Consider the following 24518-nt stretch of genomic DNA (forward strand, 5'->3'; position numbering starts at 1 on the left):
AGGGTGGAGCTTGACTGTCTTGGAAATGCTCGAGTGTTCTTCTCAACCCCACGGGCGAGCCCAATGACAGCTGCAGTGAGAGCGCACACCGAACCGGGGAAGATTGTAAGGGGGGCAGGGCAGCCGGCGGGGTCTGTATCATAGTCCAGCACCTTGTACTCGTCCTTCATGATGCAAGGTTGCAAATTAGCCCGACTCGCGGGTCAAGAGCGTCTCTTGTTGCCTGGGCCAACTACAACAAACACGCATTGGGGGATTGTTCAGCATGTACAGTTCCGGTGTGTCGAGTGTGCTTGGATCCCGAAGTCGCTCAACTCCCTAATCTCTGCAGATTTCGAGGGGAGAGGGGGTGTTCGCGGCTTGGATAATTCATCACTAGGGATCATACCACACCAGACACATGCTGCGCGGCTAGCCCTACCCAAGACTGCACATCATTAGACTAGTGCTACTAAGCTTCCGGTGGTTCTGGGCTCATCCATCATCCTGCTGCAGCAATATGAAGAGGGTGCTCCCCGCAGCCCGGCCAGTGGTGACAGTACCCTTTCACGGTCAGTATCTGAGTCGAGAAGCCGGATTTTCCCCATGCGGCGGCGCCGTGGCAACCTTGAGACGAAGTCATCATCGGCAGGCGACCCGCATGAGTACGGAGTATGTATGGATGTATGCCATAGCCAATCCTCGAGGGCAGAGGGGCGGTGGTGGTTCGTCACTAGCTGTCGCGAAGAATGGAATGTGAAGTGCCGCCACCGCACTGCCATGGCAGATAGTCCATACTGAGTATAAGTTGAAGCACATGCGTGTCGCCCCCCGACGGCCGGCGGGAACCATAAAAAGAAATGCCCCTGAGGAATGCTTCACGGATCCTCCTCGGTCAGTCTGGCTGGTTCACGGGGTAATCCTGTTCCGGCGCGTAGCAACGTGCATAGTTGCCCTTGAGTATGGGGGGGGAGGGGGGGCGAGGTGAAATGAAATGTCAAGTGGTGATAATTATAGAACGTTAGGTAGGAGGGAAGCTCGAGGTGCATCGAGTAAGGATCTTTTTAGGGGGCTGTCCATGTTTCAGCGGTAATGCCATCGAGACTTTGGGAGAGGTTGAAATTGGTGGTGCTGGGTGCTAGGTGCTAGGTGAGGAGAGGGACTGTATGGTGGCCGTGGGAAACTATACTACGGAAGATGAGGATGGGATGATGGGCTGGTGGTATCTAGCCGCCGGCAATAGCGCCGCATTCAAGGAATGCAGATGCAGCTGGTGAAACAATGGGATGGAGCCGATGTCGACGTGGTCCACTATTGACGGACACGCGACAGAGTTGCCAAGCCGGCGAGCGCTATGGAGCAGCAGAAGGAGTGGAGGAGGAGAAATGGTGGTGAAGACGCGACGAGACGACAGACAAGACAAAGGAAGGGGGTCGTGATGGGCAACGCGTTGAAGGGATGGGCGATGCACAGAAAAGAAGAAGATCAGTGGGGGCTACGGTGGTTTCCAGGTTATGCAACCATCGTGAGGGACTGATTGACTTCATCATGCTTAAGATTTCTGTAGAAGTAATGTTTAAAACCACTAGATCAATCCTGTAGATAGCTGTTAGATCTTCATCAATAATAAGCGTGGTGTTGGAGGGGCCATGGCCAACTTAATTGAAGCTGAACGCGACGCGCCTCGAGGTGGAGGAGGAGGAGGAGGAGGGGGAAAGAGACGAGACGTGTAGGGAGAAGGAAAGAAGAGTACTCCGTACAGTACGGAGTACTCCGTACTCGTACCGTAGAACAGGACGATGGAGGGGAAAGAGGAGAATGCGATTGTCGCATCAACCAATTATCAGGCAATAATGGAGCCTACAGCCTTGCATTGGTGGTGAATTGGTGATTAATGACTGGAAGTATAGCTCACTGGAGTGAAGTTACTGGGCAAAGCTGAAGGTAAACTTGGATTGAATGTTACCACTATTACCCTTTTGGGCCAAGGAATAAACACGAACTTGACGCGACTTTTCTCGACTTTCCTCGACTTCCTTCCAACTTCCTCCCCAACTCCCACATTCTCCATGCCTACTTATACATTACAGACTCCCATGGTCCCTCCCCTTACCACCCCCATTATCACTGCCACTTTCATCATCACCATCACCACCACCCTCCCACCCCTCCCACCCACTTACCCCTACCTTCCTCGTTCCAGTCACTGTGCAGGCAGGAATGACCTTCTAGATACCTTCCAGTGTACGTGAGAGGCGTACTACTAGTACTTACTTGATTATCCCGTTACCGATCTCCTGCCTCCCCCCCAACCGTCCGTCTACTTCACCCACTTCAACCCTTGCCTGGTTGAAACTCTTTATATCTTCCTTCCGCCGGCTCGCTCGTTTCCCTTTTCTCTGTCACATCCACCCCCCCCCGCTCGAGTGACTTGGCTGGCTCCGATAACGAGATCGTGGTCCAGCTCGTATTAACTTTATTGAAAACACACATCAATTACATACCTACTACGGATATACTCATTTGCTTGCTGTCTCGATTCGCTTCTCGATTCGCTTCTCGATTCGCTCCTAATCCCGTCGATCATCCTCCGCCGCCAATCACCTTCCATCCTGCCCGGTACTCCACGGCGTTGACCAAAACAGACTTGTCTCTCAGTCACTGCAACACCCGATTCATTGCCCCGGCCGGTCCCTGTCGGTCGCTCGCTCCTATTTTTACATCTTCAACCCTTTCCCCTTCTTCCACCTCCAACAAAATCTTCTCAATTGGTGCTTGCGACCACCACCACCCCTCGTCGACATGGCCGCTCTTACAATGACCCCGACCGCCGTTCGCCAGCCTTTTGCCAGCCTGGATGCACCTCGCATGCGTTCCTTGCTCCGGTCCAAGCTGAATTTGAAAAACAAACAAGACGGTATGTTTTGTGACCCATCATCTCCGCTTCATCCGTCTCCTGATTGGGGTACTGACTGCCGTGGTTCAGGTGCCATCTTGTCCAAAAAACCCCAGCCAACAATGGAGGTTGACTCGGAGAATATCGACCCAGTCACTCTTAAGCTCTCAACCAAGCGGAAGCGGACTATGGACGACGACGACTCCGAACCAGCGATCAAGATTTCTTCAAAGCCGTCCAAGACCTCTCGCGTGGTTCTGACCACCCTCGAACCAAGCACTGCTCCTCGTATGCCTGAAACGCCAACCAAGCCGATTCTGTCTACTCCCAAGTCGGCTCCCATCCTCAAGCCTGCTGGACGCTCGCCTCAACCAAAGTCATGCAAATCTTCCTCTCGACGGTCCACCATCGCTAAGAGCCGACTTGAATCGACCGGTCGGAAAGCCGTTCACCGCCCCTTCTCCCTCGCGGCTGCCTTGTCGGGTCCAAAGCCCAAGCGCCAGTCCAATCCCAAAGCACCAGCTTCCTGGGCGTTCGATATCTATGTTGATAACGAACAAGAAGAAATGACGAACCTGATGCAACACTCTACTTGCGTCCTGGACATCAATGACCAGGAGGGCAAAGTACAGACCTCGGGCCGTGGCAAGGAGAACGTTCCTCCCGTGGAACTGGGACTGGATCTGCCACGCTCTCGCGAGCAAGAGTCTCCTGCCGCCGCAGCACGCAAATCGGTCATGATGGAGGAGTCCCGAGCGCCTCTCGGGGACCTGAATGCCGCTGACTTTTACGGCGATGATTGCCATGCTTTCTCGTATGTCGTCATTTATGATGATGAGGAGACAGACGGCGCCGACAAGAAGGCGCCACTCCACCCTTTGCCGCGCACTAGCCCTCGGTCCATCCCCAGCAAGCTTTCGAGCGTTTCTTCCATATCCTCCCTCCTTGAGGCCTCTCTTCCATCTGAGGCTACCACCGACGCCAAGTCGGAGCCAACGGAGGCTGAAATCGAGATCTGGGAAAGCGCAAGTGCTGCGGAAGAAGCAGCCGAGGCAGATGAAGCAGCTGCTTGAGTCATTCATTCGCGCTTGATGCGCCCTTTGCATCGCAAAAAAGGTGTTCTATCGATTGTTATTTTGTTGTTGTCTTTGTTGTTTTGGCGTCTGGAAAGCTCGAGAGTGCACTGCATTATATGGATACCCTACTGGCTACTGTCATTCTGATTTTCTTTTCTATGTTGATCTCATCCTCTTCGACCTACATCACCACGACTCAGCAACCCTCCCCTTGTGCTCCTTCGCGTTCGCAGGCCTATGTTCCTTCTCTCGTCTACCTTGACCATACTACCTACACCGCGCGACCTATATTTATCCGAGGCTGGACAGCTCATATCACTAACTCTTCCCTTCGCTCATAACTCAACCAACGCCTGTGTCCGCATGTATCAGCTAATGGCCAGAGAATGTGTCATGCCGTTTAATGTCTTATACGAACCACCTACCTCTACTACCTATTTAAACTTAGATTAAATTTAGCTAGCTACAATAAATGAAACTTGATACAATCTGATACCTTGTTAATATAGTTGTGTACTTCAATTGTATCTCAGCTCCCAGATAGTCGTAATCATCCGAAGGTATCAATGTCCTCTTCTTGCTCACTCTCGCCCTCATCATCCTCCTCATCCGCCTCGTCCTCATCCTCCTCCACTGCAGCCGACACCGCAGCGGCCGCTTCCGCCGCTTGGGCTTCCAACAACTCCTCCTGCTCATAAGCCTCCTCCTCCCCTTCACCCATCTCCTCCCCAACCTCCATTCCCTGTGTATCTATTTGCTCCTCGTCCTCCTCTTCCTCTTCCTCCTCGTCCCCCTCCACCTCCTCTTCCTCCCCACCAACCACATCCTCCCGGAACTGCACGCGGCGCCCCGCCGCACTCCGCCGCGTAGCCATCCCCCGCCCCCTCCGTCGCTTGCCCGCGCGCTTATCCGCGGCGGCCCGCTCCCGAAACGCCGGCGCACTCTTGATGATGGCGCGGATCTCGGTGGCCATCATGGTGCTCTTGGAGGTGGCGGTGGCGGGATCCAACCAGAAGTCGGTGTTGATGGACTCCGGGGTGGCGTAATCCGGCAGGGCGAGGATCTGGGCGAACTCGGCGTCGTCGGTGGCGCGGTCGTCCAGCAGCGCCAGCACCTTGTGGCGCATGATGGTCTTGAACTTGGCCAGGGTGCCGTTCCCGTACCACCCGTCCGTCAGGATGTCGCACCGGTCGCGCAGGAAGCCCGGCGGCGGCGGTGCGGCCGGGCTTTCGGAGGGGAAGAGGATGTGGCGGAGGATCGGGTCCTGGATGTCGCAGTACATCCACATGCGGCCGTCCCGGGCCAGCGGCGGCTGGCCCGTGAAGAGGTGCGTGTCCGTGGGCAGCTGGCCCGGTTGGTGGTGCAATTGGTTGTGGAAGGGGGCGGTCGGGTCGAATTGCGGGACCTCGTTGGGCCGGAAGTAGGCGTGGCGGCGCGCGCCGTCTTTGTTGTTGTTGATGCCGGTCGTGCTGCTGCCAGCGCCGAAGTAGCCGTCGCGCGCGACGTCGGCGTCCCGCGGTTGGATCTGGAACATCAGCGTCTGGTAGATGTGGTTCTCCGGCGAGGTGCGCGGGTCGTGTGAGAACCGGATGATCGCGTCGCGCCACGGCCCGGAGCGGAAGACGTAGCCTACGTAGGGGATCGCGTGGCGTAGGGCGTATCGCTTCTCGACCGTGGGGAGCGCGTTGCGTAGACCCCGTCGCGTCCAGGCCGGTCGCGAGCTGAAGAGCCCCTGCAGGATCGTGATGGTTTCTTGGAGCGTCGGGTCCAGGGTCGAGATCGGGGGGCAGTTGTCCCGCGGTTGCGTGGGGACTTCCGGGATGTCGTAGGGGACGAGGTGCGTGTGCACCTTTACTGTGCGTTGGGTGTTCACGGTTGTGATTTTGCCGGTGGTGTCGATGGATTTTTGCATGGTGGGGTTTTGACGGTAGCTTGGGGAGGGGTGTTAGTTTTGGTTGTTTGGGGGGTGGTGGTGGTGGTGGTGGGCTTACATGTAGTTGAAGGGCAGGTCGCCGTGGCTGAAGGAGGGGGGAGGGATGATGTCCACGTTCGAGGTGATGCCTTTGGTCATGTCCAGGTCGAATTGCTTCATCTTCTCGTCTGTTTGGAGGGGGGGTCAGTTTGATATTCACGTGTGCTTGGAGGCAGATGCAGCGGCTTACAGTCGAACGGCAAGATATGCTCGCGGAATTTGTTTGCAAATGCGCTCGATGCCGTCGAGAAGACAAAGTCCGGCATTCCTAACTTCGTTTAGGCCCTGTCGGTCGATGGTTTCGTGGGGCAGCAAAGTTCTCACCTCGAAACACATGCGTCCGCTCGATCATCCCTACCGGCTCTACTTGATACCTCCCGACATTGTCGCGGAGGCTTTGCAGCACCTCCCGCGCGCTGCGTCGCGGCGCTTCCACATGCCCCGTGGTGATGGGAACCCCGGTGAACGGCTCATCGGAGCCCTTCTTGCGTTTGCGACCCGTCCGCTTGGGCACCGTGACCTTGACCAGGATGTTGTTGGCCGTCGAGCTGATCGACTTCATCGGTCTGGACATGGCATCCTCCGGCCGGAGGAAGAGCCTGGCCGGGCTGTCCGCCTTGGGAGGGTTGAGGATCTAGTCTGCATTGTCAGATGGTGGTGTCTTGTCTTTGTATTCTGGAGTCTATTAGGCCATTTTGCTTACTCGCGTGATACCTGCATCGCCGCGGAGGGTGTCAAGGGCTTTGTCGACATTTTTGATAATAGCGGGATGTTCCACGCTGACCATGCGGCGAGCGGGGATGGAATAGAACGGAGCCGTTCTGGACTCCGTGGAGTCTGTCATGGCAATTTTTTTTTGGTGTTTTAGGGTGTGGTATGACGTTTGATGGTGCGGTTATAGATCCGATGGTCGACCGCGTGCTCAATATATTTTCGGTGGAGTAAACCAGAGTATGCGGACGGAGAGATGCGCGCTCATGTGACGTCAGTTGCTGAAAATTGTGATATCCCTTCTTCTACAGGGAGGGAATCTCTGGTCGACCCCTGACCAAAATCTGCAGAAGCAGAAGAAGCGACTAACCTATAGGACTAGCACCAGCTATTCAGGAGAATCTCGTCTCGTCGAGGTGGAATTGGAGGTGGTGGGATCTATCCGCACAGCACGTGACCGGCATCACAATCACAATCCAGGGGAGAAAAACTCATCCCGAACTGGAACGCCTCAGTTCATCGCAGACTGACGACTGACAACTGACGGGCTGAAACAGACTAGACCATCGTCAATCTAGCTGGAGATTAGTGCTTCCGTGGTCCGTGGTAAACCATCAGATGACTTCGGGAGACCGATAGACAACTACTTTAGTATCCATCTCACGTATCATGTAAATTGTGCCAGTACGTTCTATTGCATATATGCACCGTACTGGATGTACTGTGTATGTATACTGTAGTGCAGAGTACTAGTCCGTAGTCCGTAGTCCGTAGACCAACCGGAACCACTGTGATTCACTTTGCCTGTTCCTTTGGAACCAACTGCAGTTCAGGTGCAGGAGCAACACTCAGTCCAGTCCGAGCGCTTCTTCTCATCTCAGCCACAGCCCAGCATTCGATGACCTTAATCTTGCTCTCTCACTCGCTCACTCATCGCTCTCAATCACTCATTTACTCACCCCCCTTCCGAGACCCCCAAACCTTCATACTACTTCTTCCATCCCGTTGACAGCTAAGCTACGCTACGCTACTCTACGCTACGCTACTTTTTTTGCTTCCCCGCCTCGTGTCTCATCTGGTCTGTCAGACCGATCTGTTGGAAACAATCTCATCTCGTTCATCTCTATCGATTATCATCTTCTTTGCCCCTCGTGGATTGTGGACTCTGCGGTTTGATTTACTTTTCTCTTCCCCCCCCCCCGGGGCTCTTGTTGCACCCCCGCTCTCTAAGCCAAACCCGCTAAGCGACCACGGCAAAGGCGATCGACCGACTGCCAACTGACTGACCGGCAACTGCGCTGCTACTCCCTATACCGCTCCCATTCGCGCCAACGAGAGACAGACAGAGAGAGAGCCAGCAGTGTGAGAGATCCTCCTCTTTCCACTTTCCCATCCAACAATCTGAACCCCCCCCCGCCTCACTCCCTCTCCAATCGTCCCAGCTCGAATCTCATAAGGTAAGTCCTGCAGCTTATAGTTTCTTGTTCCATTTCTGCTTCCCGATCCACCCCTTGTTTGTTTTCAATTCTCTCACCGCGGTCCCTCGACCACCCCAACCGACTGTTCTTTCGAATTGCCCGCTATTCTGCCCGGTGCTGCTTTGCGTCCCAAGCATTCAATAATTCCCCTCACCACCCTCCCCCATCCTACTACGCATTACCTTCCATCGCCTGCCTTCCGAAGAAATCGATACAAATCCACCTTGAAGATTACTACCGTCTCTCTTCATTTCGAAACAAGCGCTATGCTGCGTTGTGTTGTGGCTGCAAATGCTCATGTGGTCATTCCTAGGCCGACATAAACAAATCCCGACGTGGCTCTCCTGAATCGCCTCCGCCCTGCCCGACTCCATCCCTCCTGCTAGGGTGCGGCTTCTTGCTGCACTGGCACCGAGTCCCCGAACCGAGTACATGTGGCTGTTCGTTTAGTCGTCAAGATGAAGGGTTTCAGACAGAGAGTGGTGAGTTCGCCCTTGTCGCCTTCCGCCCCTTAGCTGTTCCCCGCCTCCGCCATCTCCCTCCAGATTCGCCGGCCGACCGCCCGAACTGGGCTGACCTCCATAGCACGAGCAGTTGTCGAGGGCGAAAGACGCGAACAAATCCTCCAAGAAGAAAGACTCCTCCCACGCCTCCGCCCAGAACAACGCCGCCCTCGGAGTTCACCATGGCCAGCAATCTTCTTCCCCCAACCAGGGCACCCCGACCTCGTCCACAACTTCCGTGAATGATACCAGAGGAAAGTCGCCGGAGAGTTCTGCGCAGGCCGGAATCTACCCCCCTGGTTAGTATTCCAATTCGCAGCCCCGAAGCGTTGCTGGTCAACCGGTGGCTAACGGTGGTCCAGGTACTCCTACCAAGCAGGGACAGCCGATGGCTCCTAGTGTGGTCATCAGCCCAAGTGGCCCAGTAAGTCATCCCACTCCTGATCCGAATGGCGTGCGCGTCAATACCTGTCGCTCGTGAGCCCATCTGACCGTACTTCTTACGCAGCATCATGTCCCCCCTCCCGGTGCGGCCGAGACAATGCCAGGCGACCTCGCTCCTCCTAGGAAGTCCCATGTCTTCGATCGCCTTCAGACAACGCCTAAAGATATGTCCGAAGGCATCAGAACCCCCAAGCGCCAGCATTCGTCGCGATTCGATATCTCCGATCAGCGTCAGCGCGAGCTCGAGAAACTCCCTGGCTTCCACGAAGTCCCACCTAATAGACGTCAGGATCTGTTCATGCAGAAGATTGACCAGTGCAACATCATTTTCGACTTCAACGACCCGACGGCTGATATGAAGTCTAAGGAAATCAAGAGACTGGCGCTCCACGAACTCTTAGATTATATCGCCAACAATCGCTCCGTCATCACAGAACCGATGTACCCCCGGGTCGTCGAGATGTTTGCCAAGAACCTTTTCCGACCCATCCCACCTCCAGTGACTCCTCAGGGAGAGGCTTTCGACCCGGAAGAGGATGAGCCGGTCCTGGAAGTCGCGTGGCCGCATATCCAGGTGGTCTATGAGTTCTTCCTGCGGTTCATCGAAAGCCAAGATTTCAACACCAACATCGCCAAGGCATACATCGATCACCATTTCGTTCTGCAGGTAGGCCGCCCGACCGCATTGTTTAGTCAAAACAAGAACTCGGACCACTAACACTCCTTCAGTTGCTCGAGCTGTTCGACTCGGAAGATCCCCGCGAACGCGATTTCCTCAAGACTACCCTGCATCGGATCTACGGAAAGTTCCTGAATCTGCGCTCATACATTCGTCGATCTATCAACAACGTCTTCTTCCAGTTCACATACGAGACCGAGCGGTTCAATGGCATTGCCGAATTGTTGGAAATTCTCGGCTCGATTATCAACGGATTTGCCCTTCCCTTGAAGGAGGAGCACAAGCTGTTCCTCACCAGGGTTTTGCTTCCTCTGCACAAAGTCAAGAGTCTTAGCATGTATCACCCGCAGCTGGCCTACTGTATTGTTCAGTTTCTCGAAAAGGACTCGACTTTGACGGAAGATGTGAGTAAACCCTCTACGCCTGCCTTATCGGAGTTGATCCTCGAGCAGATGCTAACATTGAACTAGGTCGTTCTTGGACTGCTGCGTTACTGGCCTAAGACCAACAGTACCAAGGAAGTCATGTATCTCAACGAAGTTGAGGACATATTCGAGGTGATGGATCCCGCCGAGTTCGCCAAGGTGCAGGTACCCTTGTTTCAACAACTCGCCAAGTCGGTGGCCAGTCCGCACTTCCAGGTATGAGATATCTGTCTCAGATTGTGACGTGTACCAAAGCTAACTGCGGGTAAGGTTGCGGAACGTGCACTGTACTTTTGGAACAACGAATATTTCTGCAACCTCGTCAGTGACAATGTGGAGATCATCCTGCCGATCATGTTTCCCCCGTTGTATGAAAACTCTAAAGGTCACTGGAACCGGTATGTCTTCGCGTCCTTGCAGCCCACCAGTCCCTATGGTACTGATCTCCGGTCCGTACAGAACAATCCACAGTATGGTCTACAATGCCATGAAAATGTTCATGGAAATCAACCCCCAGCTGTTCGATGAGTGCTCCCATGAGTACAACGAGCGGCAGAATAGTGCCGAACAGCGGGAGCAGAGCCGGCAGACTAGATGGGAGAAGGTGTTGGAACAGGCCAACGAACGGAAGAATGGGGTCGCGCCTCCCCCACAGTGCCAGATCGCGGAGATTCCCGTTCAGCTGGATGACATCGATTCGGTCACCCAAGACAGCCAAAAGCGCCTTCATGCCCTGAAATTGGATGATTCAGGAGCATCGACGGAGCGGAGTTCGCGGGAGAACACGGCGACCTCGGTGAGTGATGGACTTCCTTGATTGCCTGTGTGGTCATGCTTCAACCGTGACGTTATCGCATCACGCTAGGTGCCCTCCATCACCCTGATTTGTCGTTGTCTTTGCTAAGAGTTCCTCGGTTTCCCTGTACAGCAAGCGTGATTCTAATGTTGAAACGTCCGTTTGCTTCAGAGACGGCGCCGCGGCGGCCTTGATGAATCTCGGAGACGAAGAAGTGGTAGCGCAAGTGAGATTCGACCTCGTGTAGATCGACGACGGTCGGCTGGCTCTAGCGCTGCTTTCTCGGTCTTGTCACGAAGCAATTCTGTCAAGTGACAGTCGATTTAATGGTGTTTCCCTGCTAGATTTCCTGCAATGATGGCATAGCGACTATGAGCTGCGACGAAGTGTACTCAATCTTCTCTGGTTTTACGTTCGGTTCACCCCTTTGTTCGCGCTCTTCTTCATGCCTTTCAATCTTCGTTCTTCTCCTCCCCCCCCTTTTTTTTATTCATTTCAATCCTCATCTTTGTGTACATGGCCTTCAATATTCTTGTGTCCCAGCGTGCACGTGGCTCGCCACGCCCGGGTGCAATTCAGCGGACGTTGTTGTCAGTTGGACTACTAGAACTGTGTTCGGGTCTGGAAAACGGGTGAATGGCGTTTCCCCTCGGTCGACGTTGATGTCGACGACCTCTTTTGAGTTTTAAAACATGAAGTATTTATGGCATAGCCTTCAACCAGATTCAATTAATTCCTAGAGTCCAAAGTGTCCCCACCATCTTCTCTGGACAAGTGCGACCCCTTGGGTACGGTCATGGAGATGTATCATTAGTACTAGTAAGTACCTGGTTTGGTGCCTGCAACACGTGCCCGTGCCTCGTTTAGCGACCCTCTTTTGACGGCGTCATGACTACCTAGTAAGGTACTCGAGTACGATTTGCTCATCAATCAGGGGTAAGTTAGCTGGGACAGACGCGCGCTTGCCGGGCTGGAGGAACGAAGATCCGGGGCTGCCTGTTTCGGCCTAGTGTTCCGTTCGGGGTCTCTGCGATACCCGCGTTCTGCTCTGCTGCTTTCTGTTCCTGTCGGTTTGCAGGCCATCCAATTTGCGCTCAATCATCATTCTCTTGATTCTTTCTCTCCTCCCTTCCTCTCCTTACCTCGCCCGCGCCGATAATTCGTGTCTTCGCCTCGCTCCCTTCTACCACTCGCCTCTCGTCCTGTAAACAGCGAGCGCAATTCATGACTTAACGATTGTATCCCTCTATCTCACAAGGCGCTTTCCGTCGCTGGGCGTGTCGAGATAGTTCCACTCTCACGGATTCGCACATGAATACAATACACCACGCGGATCGTGCTGGCTCTCACCCCAAGGCCGGCCTTGTGGCCTGGCAGTACCTATAATCTCGCATCACTCCTTGACTCCCCGTGAGGGGCACTAATCAACCATGGAGCGAAACATCGACATTTACGCCGCTAAACTCGGCGATGAGAAGCTCGGTATGCTTGATCCCTCGAGCTTCCCCACGGGCAGCTCCCGGGTCTGCATTGACTCGAGCTTAGTTCAGCCCCACCGGCCAAGTGCTGACTTGTCTGGTCTACAGATATCAAGTTACGAGCCAACGTCGCCGTCGAATTACGAGACAGTATAGAACCGCTATGCTCCGGCGCAAGCTATCCCATCTTCCTTTCCAAGCTATGGCCCGTGTTCAAGAATATCTTGAAGGGCGAACCGGTCTTCACAAACTTGTCCTTCGAGCAGGTGAGTCAGGGATCATGGACAGTCCGCAGTCACCCATGACCCCGGAGCTTACGCTACTCGCCTGGAAACAGAAATTACGGAATTATATCCTCGAGACGCTACACAGACTCCCAATGGCATCTCCCGACGTTGAACCGTACGCCGCTGATATGGTCGACCTGTTGATGGATCTCGTCCGAATTGAAAACGAAGAGAACGCGGTGCTCTGCATGAAGACGATTATGGACCTGGAGAGGAATCAAGCCAAGGCAACAGCAGCACGGGTCCAACCCTTCCTAGCCCTGATCCAAGAGATGTTCCAGATGATGGAGCAGGTGGTACGCGACACGTTTGACACGCCGAATCAAGCGACTCCCTCCGGAATGCCTTCAACCCCGAGTGCCACGGCCCAGAACTTCCAATCGCCCCGACCAAGCTCGCCAGCCACTTCCGTCTCAGATCTCGGACCGGACCAACAGGCCAACAATATTCTTCTGCGGGGTATGCAGTCGTTCAAGGTCCTTGCGGAATGTCCGATCATTGTCGTTTCGATCTTCCAGACTCACCGGAACTCGGTCGCAGCGAACGTCAAGCTCTTTGTGCCATTGATCAAAAGCATTCTTCTCCTACAAGCCAAGCCGCAGGAGCGGGCGCACGCAGAGGCTGCAGCTCAGGGAACGATATTCACTGGCGTCTGCAAGGAGATCAAGAATCGAGCTGCGTTTGGTGAATTCATTACAGCACAGGTCAAGACGATGAGCTTTTTGGCGTATCTGCTCCGCATGTATGCCCAACAGCTCCAGGACTTCCTCCCAACTCTCCCTTCAGTCGTGGTTCGACTTTTGCAGGACTGCCCTCGAGAAAAGTCAAGCGCTAGGAAGGAACTACTTGTTGCCATTCGTCACATCATCAACTTTAACTACCGCAAGATTTTTCTGGAGAAGATTGACGAGCTTCTTGACGAACGCACTCTCATTGGCGACGGACTTACTGTCTATGAGACAATGAGGCCTCTTGCCTACAGCATGCTCGCTGACTTGATTCACCATGTGCGAGACCATCTGACTCGGGACCAAATTCGACGCACTGTCGAGGTTTACACCAAGAACATGCATGACGATTTTCCGGGAACGAGCTTCCAGACTATGAGCGCCAAGCTGCTGCTGAACATGGCTGAGCGCATTGCCAAGCTTGAAGACAAGCGAGAAGCCCGGTACTTCCTAATCATGATCCTGGATGCCATTGGTGACAAGTTCGCCTCAATGAACTACCAATTCAACAATGCTGTTAAAGTCTCAAAGATGTACAAAGAGACCAAGAAGGATCTGGAGCCTTCTGCAGAGAAGTATCTCGCGGAGAAAGAGTTTCCTCCTGACTGGGATGAGATTGATATCTTCTCGGCTTCGCCAATCAAGACATCCAACCCTCGTGATCGTGGCGGCGATCCGGTGTCAGACAACATTTTCCTTTTCAAGAATCTTATCAATGGCTTGAAAACCATATTTCATCAGCTCAAGAATTGCAACCCGGAGCATATTCAAATAGATCCAAACAGCGTGCCGATTAACTGGTCCGAAGTCTCATATGGATACAATGCTGAGGAAGTGCGCGTCATCAAGAAACTGTTCCACGAGGGAGCACGAGTGTTTAAATACTACGGGGTCGACCAGTCACCACCGGAGGTCAATTACTCGTCTCCCTTCGACTTCCTTGCCAGTCAGTACACGGCTCCAATGTCACGGGAGGAGAAGGAGCTCCTGGAGAGCTTCGGCACTGTCTTCCACTGCATTGATACCGCTACGTTTCATGAAGTCTTTCACTCCGAGATACCGTATCTTCATGACCTCATGTTTGAGCATGGCGCTTTGCTTCACCTGCCTCAGTTCTTCTTGGCTAGCGAAGCTACGTCTCCTGCATTCTCGGGAATGGTATTACAGTATCTCATGGACCGCATACACGAAGTGGGCACTTCCGACATGACTAAAGCAAAGATTTTGCTGAGAATGTTCAAGCTTTCTTTCATGGCAGTTACTCTGTTTTCGGTTCAGAACGAGCAGGTCTTGCACCCACATGTGACCAAGATTGTCACCAAGTGCATAGAGCTCTCGGTCACTGCCGAGGAACCCATGAATTACTTTTTGCTGCTGCGATCGCTCTTCCGTAGCATTGGAGGCGGTCGCTTCGAGCTTTTGTACAAGGAAATCCTGCCTTTGCTCGAAATGTTGCTTGAGACATTCAACAATCTCTTGGTGGCTGCTCGGAAACCGCAAGAGCGTGATCTATATGTGGAGCTTACGCTCACGGTTCCTGCTCGTCTGAGTCATCTGTTACCGCATCTCAGCTATCTCATGCGTCCTATCGTGGTGGCGCTGCGTGCGGACTCGGATCTTGTCGGTCAGGGTCTGAGGACCCTCGAACTATGTGTGGACAACCTCACTGCTGATTATCTGGACCCTATTATGGCTCCTATAATGGACGATCTGATGACGGCGTTGTGGGATCACTTGCGTCCGCATCCCTATAATCATTTTCATGCCCACACGACCATGCGCATCCTAGGCAAGCTCGGTGGTCGCAATCGCAAGTTCCTCAACCATCCTCCGGACCTCACATTTGAACAGTTCGCCGACGACGCGCCAAGTTTCGACATCAAACTTATTGGACCCAGCGAGAAGCGGCCGTTCCCAATCGATATTGGTCTGGACCTGGCAATCGCCAAGTTGATGGAAGTTGCCAAGAACGGCTCAGGGCAGGCATCTGACAACTATTACAAGCAGCAGGCATTCCGCATGGTCTCGTCGCAGCTCAAGCTCTACATCGGTTACGAGAGTCTTCCTGAGGATCTGGGCTCACTCATTCGTCTGCACGCAAACGATTTGTTTGACAGCAAGACCACCTCCATGGCTGATGTATTAGAGAAGTCAGAACGCTCAAGCTCTATTCCCAAGAAGCTAGGTCAAGAAGCCTCCCTGAAGAAACTTCTTAAGGCATGTATATACGCTACTACCATTCCGGAATTAGAGCAGTCTGCAACGGCGTTTGTCGCGGATGTCTGCAAGCACTTCGCCGTCGTGGAGGTTGGTCGCGCACTCGCCCAAGCTCGGCATACCCGCAAGCCTTTCGACGTCCATAGTGGCGAGGGTCCCGTGTATCTCGACTCACGCGTCCTGGCCGAAGCAGTCGTCGAGTCGCTTTCGTCCGACAATGCACAGGTTCGCGAGGGAGCCGAGGCGGCCATGCAAGTGATGAAAGACGCTGCCGCCATCATCTTTGGCGCTCCAGAGCGAGTGGCAAAGCTGCCGTTCTTTCAACACCTTGGGCGCGTGTTCTGTCATAGCTGTCATAGCGAGGAGTGGTTTACTAAAGCTGGAGGAAGCTTCGGTATCCATCTATTCGCGACCAAGCTTGATCTAGGAGATGCATGGCTTCTTGACAAACAGGTCGATTTTGTCAGGGCGCTCATGTATGTCATTAAGGACACTCCAGCTGACTTACCAGCCAGTACGCGAGTCAGGGCCCAAGAAACACTGGACTTGATTCTGCGCAGATGTTGCAAGAGCTTGTCCCTCGAGGACCTCAAAACCGAGAAGAGCCGCTTGTATTCTTTGTGTGGTCACTTTGTTTACGAACTGTCTCACATGAACAAGCAGGTTCGTGAGACCTCGCGGCGTAGTTTCTCCACTATTGCTGAAGTCCTGGGGTGCCAAATCCACGAGCTTATCCTACCGGTGAAGGAGCGTCTCTTGCAATCTATCTTCAACAAGCCTCTGCGAGCGCTACCATTTCCCATTCAGATCGGCTTCATCGATGCGATCACCTACTGTCTCAGTCTTCATAACAACATTGTCACGTTCAATGACCCTCTCAACAGGCTTATGTTGGAATCGCTTGCTCTGGCCGATGCTGATGACGAATCCCTGGCCTCCAAGCCCAACGAGTTCAAGAACGCGGAGATGATTGTCAATCTACGTGTCGCCTGCCTCCGTCTGCTGTCCATGGCAATGAGCTTCCAAGAGTTCGGCAACGCTCCGCAGAATTCTAGCCGTGCTCGCATAATCTCGGTCTTCTTCAAGTCCCTCTATTCTCGGTCGCCTGAGGTAATCGAAGCTGCAAATGCAGGACTTCGAGACGTCTTGACGCAGACCAACAAACTGCCAAAAGACCTTCTCCAGAATGGTCTCCGTCCCATCTTGATGAACCTGCAGGACCCGAAACGCCTGAGTGTCGCTGGGCTTGATGGACTTGCACGCTTGCTCACGCTGTTGACAAATTACTTCAAGGTTGAAATCGGCGCGCGTCTTCTGGATCATATGAAAGTCATTGCGGATGAGGCGACATTGCAGAAGGTATCCTTCAGCCTCGTTGAACAGAGTCCACCAATGAAGATTGTTGCCGCCATATTCAATATCTTTCACCTTCTTCCTCCGGCAGCTACGTCCTTCATGGATCACCTTGTGAACAAAGTCCTGGACCTTGAGGAGAAGTTGCGTAGGACTTCCAACAGTCCTTTCAGGAAACCACTAGTGAAGTATATAAACCGCTATCCCAAGGAGAGTTTGACATTCTTTCTGGCTCGGTTTAAGGATGAGAGATTTGGCCGTTTCTTCGGTCAGGTCTTGGCTGATCCAGAAAGCGAGCCACTTCGCTCTGCTGTGGTTGCAGACACCGAAGGCTTCCAGACGGCAGCCTTTGCACAGGAAGGGACCGATGGCAAGAACACTGCTGGGATTAACGGAATCTACGTCGCTCACTCAATCTGCACATTTGAAGCAACCAAGCGCTGGTTGGTGTCTCATGCAGACTTGAGGACAAAGCTTTTGAGCACGGGACGCGACCTTGCGAGGAAGCTCCGCAGTGACAAGCTTCCTATCAATGAGCGGTTGAGGGTAGAGCAGGCTGAGGACCAATTGATGGACATTTTTACCAATTACCTCTCTGAATCGGTGCAAGATCTGGACTTCCTGTTTGAGGTCATTGATGGCCTTTCAGCCGAGGAACTCAAGCGGACGCTGGCTCTTCCCAGGTTCATATACCGACACATCATCACGAATGAGTCCATTGATTACCGTCGCTCTGTTATTATGCGGTGCCTGGACTTGTACAGTCAGCGTTCGTGCTCTCAGAAGATGAAAACATATGCTTTCCGTCATTTGGTTAACCCCATCTTTGCCATGGATGTTCAAACGACATGGAACAGCCCTCCAAACAGCCCCAAGCTTATGGACAGAAGCATGACTGAGTTCATTCAGAGTCGGTTGTGGAAACCTCAACTAGCTGATCTGAGTGAGGAATCCAATCAGGCTGGTGTCGACCATTCTCGCATGGAGCTCCTTCAGTTGTCAGCCTTGTTGATCAAATACCATCATCAGACCGTGCAGGATTCGCGTAAGGATATCATAAAGTTTGCCTGGAACTATATCCGTCTTGAAGATATCATCAACAAGTACGGAGCATATGTTCTCATCAGCTACTTCATTGCCCACTACGAGACTCCCTTCAAGATTGTTGTTCAGGTCTATGTGGCTTTGCTCCGAGCTCATCAGAATGAGGGCAAGGCACTTGTTACGCAAGCTTTGGATGTCCTGGCTCCAGTCTTGCCAACTAGGATTCTGTCGGCAAGCGGCAATCAAGGCCCGGACTTTCGCTATCCTCTGTGGGCGAAATGGCCTCGGCGCATCCTAGCAGAAGAAACCGCAAACCTGCAGCAGGTGATGAGCATTTTTCAGTTCCTCGTCCGTCATCCGGATCTCTTCTACGAGTCGAGAGAGCACTTTGTTCCACTTATTGTGCCTTCTCTTTCTAAGATAGCCGCCCCTGCCAGTCCGTCTAATGAGGGCAAAAAACTTGCTTTGAATCTCATTAGTCTTATCTGGCACTGGGAGGAGAAGCGTGCTAAGGCAAGTCAGACTACCTTGTCGAACGGCGTCCTCGAGTCACCCAACGCAAAGAAGCGTAAATTGGAAGATGGCCAGAGCACCTTATCCCCATCCCCTGCGCTTGTACCTCCGCCTTCTCGTGATCGCTCAGATTACGCAGTCTCGGCTGACTTCCGAGCTTCCTTGACCAAATACCTTATCACTTTCATCACGACCATCCCCGAGAGATATCCTGTTCCGGCTGCTCGTATTCGTGAACTGCCATCGTCCAAGGCCCCACCCGTACCAACAGGCGAGATGGTGAAAAAAGCCGTTTTCCTGCTTAGGAACCTCCTTTCTCCAGAGTATTGGGGTGATTTGGATGTCGAGCTGTATCAGAAGGTGACAGAGCCTATCCTCGCTGGCGAGAAGGCAGATAAGCCTGATGAGAAGCATATCACGAGTATGATCAATGCTCTACAGGTTGTGCGGATTCTACTGGCATCCAAACCCGATGACTGGATTGTTGCGCGTGTGCAGAGTATTCAGAAGCTGTTTGAGAAGCCTTTGCGGTCAGACAATCCGGAAATCCAGGATTGTCTTCATGGTCTTGAAGATGACATGGACATCTCTCCCAAACTCGAACCCCCAATCAGGCGTGTTCTCAATGCGCTGCCGGATGATCAGCCCGAAGAGGACGATGCAATGGATGTCGAAAATTCACCTTCCGAGTTTGTCACTTACCTGTCCACTATTGCGACCGAAACTCTCTCGGCGAACAACTATGTTTCGAGCCTCAATATCTTGTGGACCCTCTCAAAGAACAAGCCGGCCGAGATGGATACTCATATTCCTCAGGTTATGAAGGCATTCTCCCAGAAATTAGCCAAAGAACATGTTGCAGCTTCGACCGCGAACCAAGGCCAATATCCGCCTGGATCAAAGCCCCCGGAAGGAGTGCCAGAACAGCAAGAGTATGAGATTGGCGTTGACTTGATCTTCAAGACTATCGAATTGGTTTCCGTGCGCATGTCTCACCTCGGAGAGCAGAGACGACCTTTCTTGAGTGTCCTGGCGCAGCTGGTTGAGCGATCGCAGAACATCAAGCTTTGCAGCAAGGTCCTTGGTATGGTGGAGACCTGGATCTTCCATTCAACCGAGTCGTGGCCTACGCTAAAGGAAAAGACGGCTGTCTTGCACAAGATGCTGCTCTTCGAATCTCGTCCTGATCAGACGATGCTGAAGAAGTTCCTCGATCTTGTCATCAGGATCTACGAAGACTCCAAGATCACTCGCACCGAATTGACAGTGAGGCTGGAGCACGCTTTCCTGATTGGCACCAGAGCTCAAGATGTTGAGATGCGCAATCGCTTCATGACTATCTTCGACCGCAGTCTGACTCGCTTGGCTAGCTCTCGACTCAGCTATGTATTGACATGTCAGAACTGGGACACCCTTGCTGATTCTTTCTGGTTGGCGCAAGCCTCACATCTGGTCTTAGGCTGCGTGGACATGGCGTCTTCGGCCAGGTTACACCCTGATGATTTCACTGTCTATCCTGTATCCTTTCTCTTTGGCAATGCCGAAAAGGATCCTCGTAAAGCTGATATTATGGTCGACACACAACTGGAAGCCTTCGTCACTGACCGCAAGCGATTCGTTGCAGAGATTGGTGATGTGAAGGCTCGCGACCTGGTGGAGCCATTGGTTCAGCTTCAGCACACTGATCCTAATGTGTCCTACAAGCTCTGGACCACGCTCTTCCCCATTTTCTGGTCTACACTTTCGAGGGAGGATCGCATCGATCTTGAGAAGGGAGTGGTGACGCTCATTACTCGGGAGTACCATCAAAGACAGCTGGATAAGCGACCGAACGTTGTGCAAGCCTTGCTCGAGGGCGTTGTCCGAGCACGCCCGCGATTCAAGATTCCTCCTCACGTTATGAAGTATCTCAGCCGAACCTACGATGCCTGGTATACTGCCGCTACATACCTCGAGGAGTCAGCCATCAGTCCCATCATTGACACTCCTACTGTGCGTGAAAGTAATCTGGATGCTTTGGTCGAGGTATACGCTGGTCTCCAGGAAGACGATTTCTTCTACGGCACTTGGAGGCGTCGTTGCAAGTTTGTCGAAACAAATGCTGCTCTTTCGTACGAGCAACAAGGCATGTGGGACAAGGCTCAGCAACTCTACGAAAATGCCCAGATCAAGGCTCGCTCCGGAGCCATGCCCTTCTCCCAAGGGGAGTACTACCTGTGGGAGGACCACTGGTTGATCTGCGCACAGAAGTTGCAGCAGTGGGAAGTCCTGAGCGATTTCGCCAAGCATGAGAACTTGAACGACCTTCTGCTGGAGTCTGCTTGGAGAAACATCGAGAATTGGCAGAGCGAGGGCAGTAGGGAGCAGCTCGAATCTCTGATCAAGTCTGTCTCCGATGCACCCACTCCAAGACGCACATTCTTCCAGTCCTTCATGGCGTTGCTTCAGTTCCATATAAAGAAGGAGAATCTCCAGGACTTCAACGGTGTTTGTGATGAGTCTATCCAGCTGTCCATCCGCAAATGGCTCCAACTACCCAAGAGGATCACCAACGCCCACATCCCGATTCTGCAGCACTTCCAGCTTCTGGTTGAACTGCACGATGCCAGCCATATCTGCGCTAGTCTCTCTCAAACGAACGAACGCAATCTGGACACAAAGTCTGCTGAGCTTAAATTGCTGCTGGCAACGTGGAGAGATCGTCTGCCCAATCTGTGGGATGATATCAATGCTTGGCAAGACCTCGTTACATGGCGACAGCACATCTTCCAGCTTATCAACGCGACCTATCTGAGTTTGTTGCCACCTCAGACGAATAATGTAGCCAGCAACTCGTACGCCTATCGCGGGTACCATGAGACGGCATGGATCATCAACCGTTTCGCTCATGTCGCTCGTAAGCATCAGATGCCTGAGGTGTGCATCAACCAGCTTAGCCGCATCTATACCCTTCCGAACATTGAGATTCAAGAGGCATTCTTGAAGCTTCGTGAGCAAGCAAAGTGCCATTATCAGAATCCGAAGGAATTGAACAGTGGACTGGATGTGATCAACAACACCAACCTCAACTACTTCGGTGCGCAACAAAAAGCAGAGTTCTACACGCTCAAGGGTATGTTCCTTGCTAAGCTCAATCACGTCAATGAGGCAAATGAGGCGTTTGGTGTCGCGTTGTACTACGAATTGCGACTCGCAAAAGCGTGGTCTGAGTGGGGTCAGTATAGTGACCAACGGTTCAAGGCTGACCCCTCGGACTACGAGCTTGCAAGCAACGCTGTGAGTTGCTATCTAGAAGCTGCTGGTCTCTACAAGAATTCCAAATCTCGGAAGCTGCTGAGTCGCATCCTTTGGCTTCTAAGCCTAGACAATGAGGAAGGTCAGATTGCTCGAGCTTTCGAGAACTTCAAAGGTGATACACCGGTCTGGTACTGGATTACATTCATTCCGCAGCTTCTCACCAGTCTTTCGCACCGTGAGGCGCGGCTGTGCAAGGCTGTTCTGGTCAAGATCGCGAAGCTGTTCCCACAGGCTCTCTTCTTCTTGCTTCGTACGAACAGGGAAGATATGCTTAACATCAAGAAACAGCATGATTCGAAGCAGGAGAAGCTCAGCCGCACCAGAGCCCACGGCCAACAACAGCAGCAATCGTCTCCTCTGGCCAAGACTGCACCGACAAGCACCGATGCCTCGCCTGCTCAAAACGTTCAGCCGAGCAGCACTGTTCCCAGTCCAGCACAACCAAATGGTCAGCAAGGCACCCCTCAGCAGGTACCCAATCAAGCTCAGCCCCATCCCGCCGGGGTCAACCAGGGCCAGCCTGCGAATCCAGCACAGATGAAGAATCCGAACATGCCACAGCAAGTGCCTGGCCAAGGCCAAATGCAGCAACCTCAGGGTCAGACCCAGGCTCCCGCACCGATGCAGAACCAGCCACCAAATCCAGGACAAGCTCCAATGCAGCCGCAGCAGCAGCCTCAGGTTCAGCAGCAACAGGGGCACCTTCAAGTGCCCGGTCAGAACGGTGTTCCTCAACCGAATGCTAAGCCTCCCGGCACAGAGATCGAAAAAGAACCCCTCAAGAAGCCGTGGGAATACTCCGATGAGATCATGTCTGGCCTCAAGACAGCATTTCCCCTGCTTGCTTTGTCCATGGAAACTATGGTCGACCAGATTCACAAGAACTTCAAATGCCCTCCTGATGAGGATGCGTACCGTCTCATTGTTGCCCTGTTGAACGACGGTCTGGCGTACGTTGGTCGGATGCCTGGCTCATATGCGCAAGACTTCAAGTTGCCGTCTGCCACCGAGGCGAATATTACTCGGTTCGCAGAGACTATCCTTCCAGCACATATTCGCAAGTCCTTCGAAGCCGACTTTGTTGTCAAGAAACCAACGATGTACGAGTACATCCACAAGCTTCGGCGTTGGCGCGATAAGTTCGAGGAAAAGCTGGACCGTCGACCCCAGAATCAGTTCTTGGAGACTTACTCTCCACACCTCAGCGAATTCCGATTCCTCAAGTTCGACGAGGTTGAGGTACCAGGCCAGTATTTGCTTCACAAGGATAAGAACCAGGACTTTGTTCGCATTGATCGGTTCTTGCCAGACATTGACCTCGTACGTGGCATCGGTGTCTGCCACCGCCGGTTGAAGATTCGGGGCCATGATGGAAGTGTGCACGCCTTCGCCGTGCAACACCCAGCTGCGCGACACTGTAGGCGAGAGGAGCGTATTTTGCAATTGTTCCGCATCTTCAACGGGATCCTGGGCAAGCGCAAGGAGAGCCGCCGTCGGAACTTGTACTTCCATCTGCCACTCATGGTTCCATTGGCGCCCCACATCCGCTTGGTTCGCGATGATCCGTCCTACATCTCTATGCAAGGGATCTATGAGGACTACTGCCGACGGGTTGGCATCAACAAAGACGAGCCTGTTCTCTTCACGATGGAGAAGATGAGATCACTGGCAGAAACGAAACAGAATGTGAGCGGACTCCGTCAATCTAGAATTTGGAACATGACTGACATATCCCAGCGTACTCCCGACCAACAGCAGGTGCTCCGAACTGAGATGCTCACAGCCATTCAGGAGAAATGGGTTCCGAGCAACATTGTGCTCGACTACTTCCAGAGGATTTATCCGAACTTCTCGGACTTCTGGCTCTTCCGACGGCAATTTGCCTATCAGTACGCGGCGATCGCTTTCATGACCTACGTGATGCACATGGGTAATCGCTACCCTAACAAGATCATGATCTCAAGACAGACAGGCGACATCTGGGGCTCGGAGCTCATTCCCACCATCAACCCGGCCAAGGCGTTCTTCTACAACCCGGAGCAGGTGCCGTTCCGCTTCACGCCCAACATCCAGACCTTGCTGGGACCAATCGCAACCGAGGGTCTCTTTGCCTGCGCACTGATGGCGATTGCTCGGTGCCTCACAGAGCCACGACACGAGCTGGAACAGCAACTGAGTGTTTTTGTCCGCGATGAAATGATGTTCTGGGCTACCGCGCAGCATCGTGGGGCGTTGCCACCTTCTCAGCTTCGCGATCTGGTCTACAACAATAGCGATATCATTGTCAACCGGGCAGTCAGTCTGGCTAGTCCTCCGGAGGGCAATCTGCCAGCCAACCAAACCACCATCGACCTCATCTCCAAGGCCGTCAACCCCCAACACCTTGCCTCGTGTGATGCTCTGTGGATGGCATACCTCTGATTTGTTTTTCTCTTGCGGCGTTCTGTTTAGTGTTGGTTCATGATTTGCGGAAGAAGCTTACGGGTCTGCTAAGTCAAATGGGAGTTTCCATTCTAGCGTGGCGCTTCGGGGCGCAGTCTATGGGACATGGTTACGATATCTGATAGCTTTAGTTGTCATGAGTTTGCGCTGTTTGTTGTATCATAATCTAATCAACGCGGACATTTATATTCAGACCTTTG

The 24518-nt window shown here is 53.0% G+C and overlaps 4 protein-coding genes across 4 annotated transcripts; 3 read left to right on the plus strand and 1 right to left on the minus strand.

Moving 5' to 3' along the window:
• The first annotated feature begins 2627 nt into the window (after positions 1–2627).
• Positions 2628–4179, plus strand: BO66DRAFT_157245 (uncharacterized protein). The gene is made up of 2 exons (XM_025642190.1): positions 2628–2896; positions 2966–4179. Exons 1-2 carry the CDS (start codon positions 2782–2784, stop codon positions 3946–3948), a joined length of 1098 nt encoding a protein of 365 aa, XP_025501244.1. The 5' UTR covers positions 2628–2781; the 3' UTR covers positions 3949–4179.
• Positions 4180–4501: 322 nt separating this feature from the next.
• Positions 4502–7226, minus strand: BO66DRAFT_379429 (transcription factor TFIIIC subunit TFC1; the record flags this gene model as incomplete). Its single annotated transcript, XM_025645847.1, has 6 exons — positions 6627–7226; positions 6248–6557; positions 6114–6191; positions 5943–6051; positions 4751–5882; positions 4502–4672 (listed from the first exon to the last, which is right to left on the minus strand). Exons 1-6 carry the CDS (start codon positions 6765–6767, stop codon positions 4502–4504), a joined length of 1941 nt encoding a protein of 646 aa, XP_025501245.1. The 5' UTR covers positions 6768–7226.
• A 1344-nt stretch (positions 7227–8570) lies between these two features.
• BO66DRAFT_441142 (protein phosphatase 2A regulatory subunit RTS1) lies at positions 8571–10980 on the plus strand (the record flags this gene model as incomplete). The annotated part of the gene is made up of 8 exons (XM_025651319.1): positions 8571–8594; positions 8698–8914; positions 8978–9039; positions 9124–9726; positions 9789–10142; positions 10209–10379; positions 10434–10561; positions 10623–10980. 8 exons carry the CDS (start codon positions 8571–8573, stop codon positions 10978–10980), a joined length of 1917 nt encoding a protein of 638 aa, XP_025501246.1.
• A 1409-nt stretch (positions 10981–12389) lies between these two features.
• Positions 12390–24513, plus strand: BO66DRAFT_379433 (histone acetyltransferase TRA1; the record flags this gene model as incomplete). The annotated part of the gene is made up of 4 exons (XM_025645848.1): positions 12390–12441; positions 12546–12703; positions 12775–23562; positions 23614–24513. 4 exons carry the CDS (start codon positions 12390–12392, stop codon positions 24295–24297), a joined length of 11682 nt encoding a protein of 3893 aa, XP_025501247.1. The 3' UTR covers positions 24298–24513.
• Positions 24514–24518: the final 5 nt, after the last annotated feature.

The sequence above is a fragment of the Aspergillus aculeatinus genome (assembly GCF_003184765.1).
Source record: "Aspergillus aculeatinus CBS 121060 unplaced genomic scaffold BO66scaffold_42, whole genome shotgun sequence".
NCBI classification, from domain to species: Eukaryota; Fungi; Ascomycota; class Eurotiomycetes; order Eurotiales; family Aspergillaceae; genus Aspergillus; species Aspergillus aculeatinus.